This window comes from Trachurus japonicus, chromosome 14 (assembly GCF_045865225.1).
Source record: "Trachurus japonicus isolate A0001 chromosome 14, Traja_1.0".
Classification (NCBI taxonomy): Eukaryota; Metazoa; Chordata; class Actinopteri; order Carangiformes; family Carangidae; genus Trachurus; species Trachurus japonicus.
In genome coordinates this window covers 32,018,010-32,028,840 of record NC_140920.1, presented here as the reverse complement: position 1 = coordinate 32,028,840, position 10,831 = coordinate 32,018,010, and the positions used below count along the sequence as shown (strand labels likewise).

Below are 10,831 nucleotides of genomic sequence, written 5' to 3'. Positions count from 1 at the left end.
GTAGATGCATGACCTTAAGTAACAAACGAGACATAGAAATGGACGCTAAAACCATCGGGCACCAAGACGACTCCCCACTCACAAACCACATAAATAGCATAAGCACAGCTATGCGCGCGCAATTCCCTCTGCCTAACTCTACAGCTATGCCCAAAATTAGTTGGGATCCTAAACAAAATCCACGTCAATTCCTGAACGCCGCTAAAGACATGTGGACGAACCAGACAGGACATTGTCCTAAGAATTCGGGCTCCCAAACTGAGTGGTACCGACAGGCTGTATTGAACGGCCTCCCTGAGTCTGTGCAAAACACCATGAAAAATAACCCTGACATGTTAGGATGTGATTCTTCCACGTGGGAGAAGCACCTCGTGCACCACCTCACTATCTTTCAAGATAAAACACAGAAACAGGAGGAAAGAACATTCTGACCTCCAAGCTCAGCTGCTTAAACTGCAACTAGCCAAGGCCAGGGATGACGTCAATGATAAGAAAAAGAAAAAGGAGCAAGTTAAAGTAATGATGCAGTCAGCACAGGGACCGGAATGGGATGATCATTTTGTTTTTCCTGACATGAATCCTATTCCCCCGTGGGAGTCACAGCCGCACCAGAGGGGAGGTAATAACATGCGTAGGGGAAGGGGAGGCTCACGGGGTGGGGGCCTGAGAGGAGCTTACAGGGGGAGGTCACAGAGAAGAGGCCTTGCTTGTTTCCTATGTGGAGATCCGTCCCACTGGGCGAGGGAATGTCCACAAAACAATGACAACCAGCAAAGGGGCGGCCGTCGGCAGAGGGGAGGCTTTCAAAACAGAGGAGGCAGGGGTAGACATGATCCCCAACCCACCACAGGGGGAGCTACTGGGCAGTTCCCCCAGCTATTCGAAGAGTGACACACCCCACAGAGAAGTCCTGAGCAACACTTAACGGCAGAACCAGTGTTGCCAGTGGCGGTCAACCACGACACGCTGCCATTTTTAGTGGATACAGGTGCTACTGTCTCCACTATACAGACTGTACAAAAGAACTTGCTCTCATCTGAAGTCATCACAGTCATGGGTTTCTCTGGGGTTCCTACTACTCTGCCATATACCAAGCCTCTCACCACGCAGCTGGGGAACCAGACTGTGCTGCATCCCTTCGTGGTCTCTCCTACTGTCCCTTCAAACCTACTGGGCCGAGATTTGTTGACCAGACTGGGAGCTAACATTCTATGCTCCCCTGATGGTCTAACTGTCTCGTTCCCTGATGGTACCCAGATGAACTGCAACAGCACCAACACTGCTCTGTCTGGACAATACCTCATGTCTCCAGTAGTGGACATGGCGGCAGACATCTACTGGGGCTTACTACATAGTGAAACACGAGAGCATGGTGGGATCCTGTCGGCCTACCTACAATGGAAGCCCTGGATAGCCCAGCTACACCCCTACGTGGCCCCCCCTGATCCTCCGCATGTTACATTGTTTTATGATAGACAAAACACAGAGTGGTATGAAGAACAGTTCAGCAGTCAGATAGAGGGTACTGATTGGAGTATAGCCACAGACAGCATCTATGTTGCTCCCATAGGTGTAGTAGCCAGTGTTAACCTACTACCTGCACAGTTACAATGGTACATGATGGAGGATGAGGCAGCACCACATGTCTCCCTCGCTCTCCATCCTGACCACCAAGCTAAAGAATTAGGTTCTATTGTAAAAACTGCAAAACAACAGACAGATTGGAAACAGCTGACGCCACAAATAATGTATTCCTCTACTGCTAAAACATATAAAATACAGGTTTCTTGCACAGATCAGGCACTCATGGAACATGTTCAGATCTCCCGCCATCACGGCCGCGAAAAGACAGATCACCCAGATTCCGCCGCCATGTTGGACTCTCTCCCAAACTCTCTGTGGGCCACTGGTCCCACTGATGTGGGTTTGGTAGACTGCCCACCTGTCACATTTTCTTTGAACACCACGGATCCCATCTGGCTTCCTCAATATCCGCATAAATTACAGGCCGAACTCGGTATTGCAGAAACCATTGAGGGGTTGTACAAAAAGGGGGTGTTGATTGACTCACATTCTCAATGGAACACACCCATCTTACCTACGGAAAAGAAAGGTACCGGCAAATATCGGATGGTTCACGACCTGCGTTCCATTAATAGTGCATTACGTACCGCTACGACACCTGTCCCAAACCCCTACGTTGCTCTCACCAATCTTGACCCCCGGCACCAGTGGTTCACCTGCATTGATCTGGCTAATGCCTTTTTCTGTCTTCCTCTAGCTGAAGATTGCAGAGACATCTTCTCATTCACCTATCGCGGTAGACAGCTGACGTACTCGCGTATGCCCCAAGGTTTCGCCCTCTCACCAGGTCTGTTCAATCAAGTGCTCAAAGACATACTGTCAGAATGTGCCCTGCCACCACACACCACCTTAGTGCAGTATGTTGATGACTTGCTATTAGCAGCACCCACGGCAGCTGTGTGCCTCCAAGCTACCAAACAGATCCTACTACATCTGTCTCAGAAAGGGTTCAAGGTTAGTAAATCTAAGCTGCAGTTAGCCAGAAGAGCCGTCTCTTTCCTAGGCAGACAGATATCTCAGAGTGGCTCCAGTCTCTCCCCTCAACACAGAGATACCATCCTGCACCACCCAAAACCTCGTCTGGTCAAGGAAATGCTTTCTTTCCTTGGCCTCACGGGGTTCAGCAGGAATTACGTCGCTGACTACACCTCTCTCACCACGCCCCTTCGTGACCTCATTCGTGAACATGGCATGCGTAAATTAACAGCTCCACTAACATGGACCACAGAGGCAGACAAAGCCTTCATTGACCTGAAACAAAGGTTATCCACGGCCGCCGAACTCGCGGTTCCCGACTACTCCAGCACTTTCTACCTTGATGTTTCTGGAACACCACACTGTGTTAACGGGGTGTTGTTCCAGAAAAAAGGGGGAGAGAGGAAAGTATTAATGTACATCAGTACGATGCTTGACAACATGGAAAAAAGACATCCACCATGCACGCAGCACGTGGCCGGAATCGCAAAAGTCATTCAAAAAACAGCACACATAGTGATGGACCACCCACTGCATGTGCTAACAACACACAGCGTTGTAGCGTACGTCAATTCCGCCACATTCACACTCACAGCATTGAGACAAAGACGCCTGTCAAAAATCTTAGAAGCACCCAACCTCACATTCACGCATGAAGGCACCAACATGGCAGATCAAATGGGAATAGGTACACCCCACCAGTGTGTAGATAAGGTCCAGAAGGAAGAAAAAGTCAGACCAGACCTACAGGCAGAGCCTCTTACTGAGGCTAGAGAACTGTACACAGATGGTTGCTGCTACAGACATGAGAAGCGGAGGCATGCGTAAAACACAGATTGAGACCACTTCATGATGTTTAGTTTTTTTTGTGTGTTCATTTTCGTTTCTTTTGGATTTTTGTGCGTATTACTGAGCTGTTTTGGTCCATGTTTGTAAGCCCCTTTTCCCCTGGATTATATTTAAAAACAACCTGCTGCTCTTGGCTGAAATCAGCCCGTTGTGGCTCCATTCTACGATTAAAGTAGCATCAACAAAGTCACTGTTAACAAACAAACAATTCTTCTTCCATTCCTGCAGCCTTTTGTCTCAATGTTAACGATGGCAAAATGTTGAGATATTTTATTACTTTATGAAAATAAGTGAGTTAAAAATAAGTGGGCTACGCATTTCTGATTTGATTTGGCTTTTCGTGTATTTGGTTAAACACATAGGCTATAAGTAACAGGAGAGAGACAGTGAGAGCGAGAGCGAGAGAGACGAGGAGAGAGGTCCGCTGGGTGAGCTAGATTGGTTACACCCCGCCTTTCCGAAGCCCCGCCTTTCCGACAATAGACTTCCATTCATCGTAATAGCGGGGTTTTCTATTTTTTCTAAAGACCCCGCTACTCCGAAAAGGCTATTGGGGGAAACCCCCAGCGCGCAGTGCGCATTGATCCTTTTTTCCTTTTTGGGGTCAAACGGATCATGTGCATAATTAACTGCAAAACAAGCAAATACTTCATATTAATGACATAACGTTCATTATGCTTCTAGCCTGTCTAGCCTCTACCTGGTCTTTTTACTAAACTTAACCAACTCCTTTCTTCATTGCCTAAGCCCAACCAAAGCATCTCCCTCAGTCAGCTGTCAGCGCGAGCGGTGGCTGCTGCAGCCTCGCGCCCGTGTGAGCTCAAGCCGGGTTCAGCCGTGCTCGAGCGGAGCAGGGGGGGAGAAAAAGAAAAAAAGTGTATTTCTATTACTGTGTGGGAGATCTCCAACAACGGAGTCGGGGAGAAAGCAAGTGGGACAGATCTGCCCAGTCCCTGAGCAGCGCACGTTTCACAGACAAACCACAAAGCAGAATGTAAACAACGTCACGCGGTTCAGCACCTTGGACAGCTGCGGGGGGGAGGAGGGGGTGTCGGAGTAGCGGTGTTTCGAAGTGGGGCTATTTCGGAACAGCGGGGTGTCGAAGTGGAGGGGTGTCGGAATGGAGAGCTGTCCCCAGCTAGATTAACTTTTAACGGGAGAGAGAGCGGTGCACCGCGCTGTCAAAGCTCGTCTCAGCCATAGGTCTCAGCAGATGTGTGCTTTCAAGGCAATTTAGACACGAACGAGTCATTCAGGAATAATTTCCAACTCTATGTATGTTAGTGTTATTTTTTTCTAAGTAGGCTAGTGGCCCATCCAAAACTACTGTGGCCCGTCCAAAATTGAAATCCTGGCGCCGCGCCTGCTGTAACCACTGTGATACAATAAAAAAAACAACAACATTGATCTGATTGACCGGCGTAGCGGTCCCTCTCTCCATTCACTCTCTCTAGCTCTCTCGACCACAGCTGCAAATGAAGTAGCTATGGCCTATGAACAGCGCCACTCTCCATTGCAGCTACGTTGTGGTCAAACGTGGAATTATCCCAAAATCTTTTGAGCTGCATCTCAGTACGATGCTTCCACCTAGTGGCTATAATGTGACCTACAATTTCACGCAACGCGTGAATCGCGCTTTCCGTGAGGGAAACGTCCAAATGAAACTAGTACCCACTGTATGTTACCCTATACCTCTTTTTGAAAATGGGTCCTATGTTCCCCGGTTTTCCCAAAAAGGGTCCTATGTTCCCCCGTCGCAATACATACTGGGGAACATAGGACCCTTTTTCTGAAAAAGGGTCCTATGTTCCTCGGTAGCAGCAGGGAACATACCAGGTCTACTCTCAGCGCAGGGCGAAGCGCAGCAGGTGCAGTGGAAGTTTGGCTGACTGACGTGCAGTGCACACACGTCACCAAGACCTCACAGGCAGATTTCCACAGTTCCAGGCACATTTCAATGCAATAAATATCCACAATAACCACTATTTAATGCAACTAATGTTATCAACACGTGAATTTATATCTATATAGATTGTCCCGTCACATCTGACGTCAGATCAAAGCAGAGATCAAAGGCTGTCGGCACGCGTAATGGAAACTCCACCTGAATTAACACAGCAGGGACGAACTGGTACTGATGAGCAGCTGCGGATGTCCCAAGCAGGACTGAGGGTGGATGACTGCATTGTGCTGCCGTGTTGAGATACGTACTGTGCCGTTGTGATGATCGGCTTTATTTATTTATTTACTTATTAAAGCAGAAGTAAGTGATATATTTGTGTTAATATAAGTCTTAAATAGTTTTATAAAACGGAAAGGTGAAATCCGGCGATCTGATTGGTTGTTAACCGTGGTATATTGAGCATATACCACGGCTACTATTCTAAAGCCTTATCACAGCGTAAGCTATCACTCCGCGTCAGGCACGTATGACTGGTATGAATGGAAGTTGTTGTCATGTATCCATGACAACGGACTGTTGCAGTCCGTAGCCCAAGACAGCTGATGTTTTTACGATGTTAAAAAACGGACTAAAGTAGTTGAATCCACATGTTTAAGGTGAACTTTCACCTCCGGGGAGGGTTAACAATGGTAGAGGGGATTAAGCAGTGACTTTCATCTGAAAAAAAGCGGAGGAAAAGACGAGATGCAGAGCTAACTAGGAGCTAACGTCTGGAGGGGGTTGTCGTCCCTCCGCTTCGCGTCGGGCCGAACGCCCCTTAGCCGTGGTATAATGAGCATATACCACGGCCTGTCGTGATATATTGCTTAAATATCTTCCGACAGCAATCACTTACATAGAGTGTTTGGACCGAAACACGGGTCTGTCAGTCCCTCTGCTCTGCTCTGAGTCGAGGAGAAAACATTTATCGTATCCTACAGTTTTTATCCAATGAGGAGAGAGAACGGCATGCAGGGCTGTGTGTGCAGCCAAGGGACGCCGTGAATGTGGCAACGTAGGGACGAGGACTGTTATGGTGCGTTCAAGGAAACTCGTAACACCTGTTTTTCCGACCTGTGAAGTTGTATCAGTTTGATCTGGTGCGAGTTCACGGGTCGGAAGTTACGAGTGGCCGTTATAGTGACTTTCACCGGTAAAACAGGTCGGAAAAACACGAGTGGGTTGCCTGGAACGCTGGAAAGTCGTAAGTTGTGACTTGAAGCTGTAATTTACGGTTTCAAAAGCCGGCCTGGAACGCAGCATTAGCAAAAACGACCGGATCGCTTACTTCTGCTTTAATTTATTAACGGCGAGCGACCGCATCGTCACGCAGCCGTAATGAAAAACAAAACACAAATCATCTCTCTTAGCCAACCACAACAGCCTCGGTATCAGATAGTCAGTATATAGCCGATACTCAGCATCTCTCATCAAAGAAAAAAAAAAGAGAGGAGGACAAAGAGAGAGAGAGAGAGCGTCCTTTACGCTGATTTCATCCCGCATGGTCTTTGTTTGTTGTGATTAGTGTACACCTCTCATCTGTCTTACACAGGGAATAAATCGAATTGAATAAATGTGAGTTTCTTTATTAGTTTATTAGTTGTTGTTTTTTACACTGGGCAGCGGTTCTCAGTGTATCAGATCAAACCTGATTAAGGATATTAGTAAACTCATTATTCAGCCACTCTGAGCTCGGACCTCCGGACCCAAACAGCTGTTTCCTCCTGGGAGAGGTTCGGCCTCTGGCGTCGCTGTCTCCTCCGTCCATGTCAAAGTATAAAATGACAAACTTGCAGCACGCATCGCCCGCGGCACAGTTAAAGGTGAGGAGAGGAGCTCCTTTGATTGGTGAAGATCCGAATCGGCCTTTCTCTCCTCCTCCTGTCTCCCTCCCGCCCTCTCTGTCCTCCCCCTTTGCCGTTTGCGCCGGTAGGAGGGACGAGGGGAGGGGTTGCGCTGGCCTAAGTCGGACCGCGCTGCCCACCAAACTTGCAAAATGGACCTGGACACGCCTCGTTGGCATGGCGAAGCTGCGCTGAGCTTAGACTTGGCTCGGTCTAGGAAACTAGGGCCCCAAAGGTTGTTTTTGTTCCATAAATTTGTTTGTTGAATTTGTGCTCCTTAACACTAGAACCGCCAACATTCTAATCCTCCTTAAAACGCCACAGCAGTCTCCCAGACCGTCACGTGTAATTACATTGTTTCCAGTCGCAAACAGTTCTGTAAGTGGAAAAAATAAGATTTAATTTTTAGTAGTGTTAGTCCTTCTTCATATTATGTTGTGTTGGGGTCTTGATTAGATGTGGTTGGGGGGTTAGACTGAGTGATGTTACAGCACCGCCTGTTGCACCTACAGCACACACTTCTGCCTACAGCTGAAAGTGACGCATCTGGACACGTGTGCTGCTCTCATGTCAAGAGTCGATGTCGCTGTTCACTGGATTTTTATTTTTTCTAGGTCAGTTTGTTATCAACTCCAGTGTTTTACAGTTGTTCTACCTGGATATTACGTAGTTTAGGCTCCACGCCCACAGAAACCCGTTATTACCAGACTGGACAGCAGCCGAGATAATTAGGCTATTATTACGTTATAATTCAATAATCATTATAAACGAGAGTGAGTAGGCTATGTATATGGCGCTTTATATCTAACACAGACTAATCATGATCTAGTCTGTCCTGAGCCCACAAAATAAAGTTTGTGAAGTGTCTGGGTAACGGAGCTCCGCTCACCTCCGTTACATCTGCACGGAGCACACGTCAGCTGACAGCTGACAGATGCGTATATCTGACAGATGCAGCTTACAATTTCCTCATCACTACCTGAGCCACCCACCGATCCCCCCTCCCTCACGTTCCGATGAGTCTCCTGGACATATCCTGTATTCTCTGATTTTCCTTTTTCTTTTCTAACCGGCCTGTTTCAGTTATTGCCCGTATACACCCGGTGTCTCGTTCGTGCGTTCTCTCTCTCTCTCTCTCTCTCCCCTCATATAAAAATAAATATAGCCACATAGGAAAACAATAAGTGAAAAAAGAAGCGCGATAACTGCAAATTCTAATAATTGCTGTGTGATCACAGCTGGACACAGCGATCTATAACTGCCGTTTATATGCAGCGGTCTGTGGGACCGCTGCTGGCGGTCCGAGGTATAATTGCTCAGAAATCGAGTGTGTTTCATTTTAATAAGTTGTAAGCTTCAGAAACCATTAAACACATATATTTAGGAAAAGTCACGGACTGGAAGACCTGTAGGTTTAATGTAAACAAACCTAATTTACAAAAGAAAAACACAAACGGTCTTTGAGACCGTCTTTGCGGTTCTAGTGTTAAATAATAATATGATGAAGAGCTGAAAGACTTTTAAAATAGTTCAGTAATGTTTCTGTGGCACCAAAGACGGAATAAATAACAATAAGAAAAAACATCGGCATCGGCCAAGTTGTTATTTTAAACATCGGCATCGGCCCAGAATTTCACAATCGGTGCATCCCTAAAAGAAAGGCATACAGAACGCAGACGATAAGGTTAAAATAACCCAAAAATTGAGTTTGTGCTTATTCGACCCAGCAATTGGGTTATTTTTTAACCCAACTTTTTTTTAGTGTGAAGATGTTATTCTTGTTTTGTTTTCTTTTGCAGTTCCAGTCAGTAATTACAGACATTTTAGTTTAAGTAATTGTTAACAGTGTATAGCCTACTGAAGTTTTGCATTTTCAAATACGTAACATACACACTGACATTTCACATTTCAACATTATGGCTTGCAGTGTTGTTAGGTATTTCAAAGTAGGGTTAGGGTCAATGTTAGGTCAATTATTGTCAGCAAAAGACATCCCTAAAACATCCAGATTAAGTATCCTTTCTCCTGGTCATTAATAGTATACAGCAAACCAGATTAAGTTGAAGTTAATATTTATCTATAAAGTATGATAATTTTTGCCTTGGTTGAGATTTGTGATGGAGAAGATGAGCATTTCCACTGACAACAGAAATGAAATATGAGGACAGGTCTGATTGTCTTATCTCTGATGCCATAGATTAGAGCACTCAGACATTTAGGGAAGATTATAACACACACATAAAGGACAGTTTGTATACGCACAATAGTTAATCTGTCTAGGATCTTTGACAAAGCTATAACTAAGCTGCTTTGTAAAGTTGATGAGAGACTGAGGCCCAGCTGCACCAGATGCAGCAGCAGTGTGTTCTGAGCCTTTCTGGCTGAAGCTTTGTCTGTAGAGGCTGACCTGGCTGCTACCACCACACCAACATAGGAGTAAATGACTATCAAACCAGCTGAAACAAATAGAAAATAAGTGAAGGCTTTTTCATAAACACTTGACACTGGGTTAAGTGACATCGCCGTGACAATGCAAAAGTCCTTCATCTGCAGGTTTTGCAGTTCTTCAAATGGAAAATCTAACAGTAAAATAACTCGAGTGAGAATATTTAGCGAACTGAGGGCCCAAACTAAAATGATGGCCACTCCTGTGTTTTTGATGGTGATAATAGTTGCTTGTCTCAGTGGGTAACACACAGCTACATATCTCTCCAAAGACATCACCACGAGTGTTAGAGGAGAAATCACAGATAAGAGACTTCCAAAAAGGCTGACAACACCACACACAGGATACGTTAGTCTTATTCTACAGACAGCTAAGAGGTACATCAACTGGCTGAGAGCCAAATTTATCGTGTCAGCAAAAATTAGGTTATACAGAAGAATATACCGAGAGGTCTCACAGAACACTGGTTTACTCCTCAAGGTGAATAACAAAGTCCCATTAATGAAGAGAAATACACAGGATGGTACTGTAGACACAAGAGAAAACAACACTAATCCCATTACTCCTTCATATTGTAGTGTAGCAGTGATGTTGGTCTGAGATTGATTTGTGTACATTTTAGAATAACACTTACAAATAGTAGCCTGATGGTGTATTAGCAGTGGAAACACAGCAGAATGTTCAGTTTGTGTTGAGCTCCAGTTGTATGACAGTGAAAATCTTGCAACAGTTTATAAACTGAGTCCTCACACCCACTTTGTGTGACACCGTGACATGGGTAACATGTTAGTGTGGGTGGGGTAGTTGCACAATATTCCAATTTCCTGGTCCGTGCCATCATCATAGTCATGTTTCTTGAACGATGATTGGTTGAAGATAATTGTCCAGTTGTTCATAGTGTAACACTGTTTTGCTCTGCAAGCCTCATGAACAGTGCTCACATTCCTTTACACTCAATATTGTTACTAGGTTGTATACTTATGAGGGGTAAAGAGCAGAGTTTCAAACCAGGGACCACTTAATCCATAAAAAACACTTGTGGACGACCTAACTATACATAGTGTCACAACCTGGCTCATATGCTGCAACAAAGAAACAATGGACTACTAAAGTGCCAATAAATGAAATGATTTACTAACACAAAAAGTCGAAGTTTGAACATGAACAGAATGAATGAGGTGTGTGTGTGTC

General features: G+C 45.6%; 1 protein-coding gene across 1 annotated transcript in view; it reads right to left on the bottom strand.

Moving 5' to 3' along the window:
• LOC146975105 (odorant receptor 131-2-like) overlaps nt 1-10,257 on the bottom strand; it is a 26,338-nt gene extending 16,081 nt beyond the window's left edge. Inside the window, exon 1 of the mRNA XM_085798892.1 lies at nt 9,295-10,257. Within this exon, the coding sequence (XP_085655018.1) occupies nt 9,295-10,257 (963 nt within the window). The remainder of the gene's footprint in view (nt 1-9,294) is intronic.
• Between the last annotated feature and the right edge of the window lie 574 nt (nt 10,258-10,831).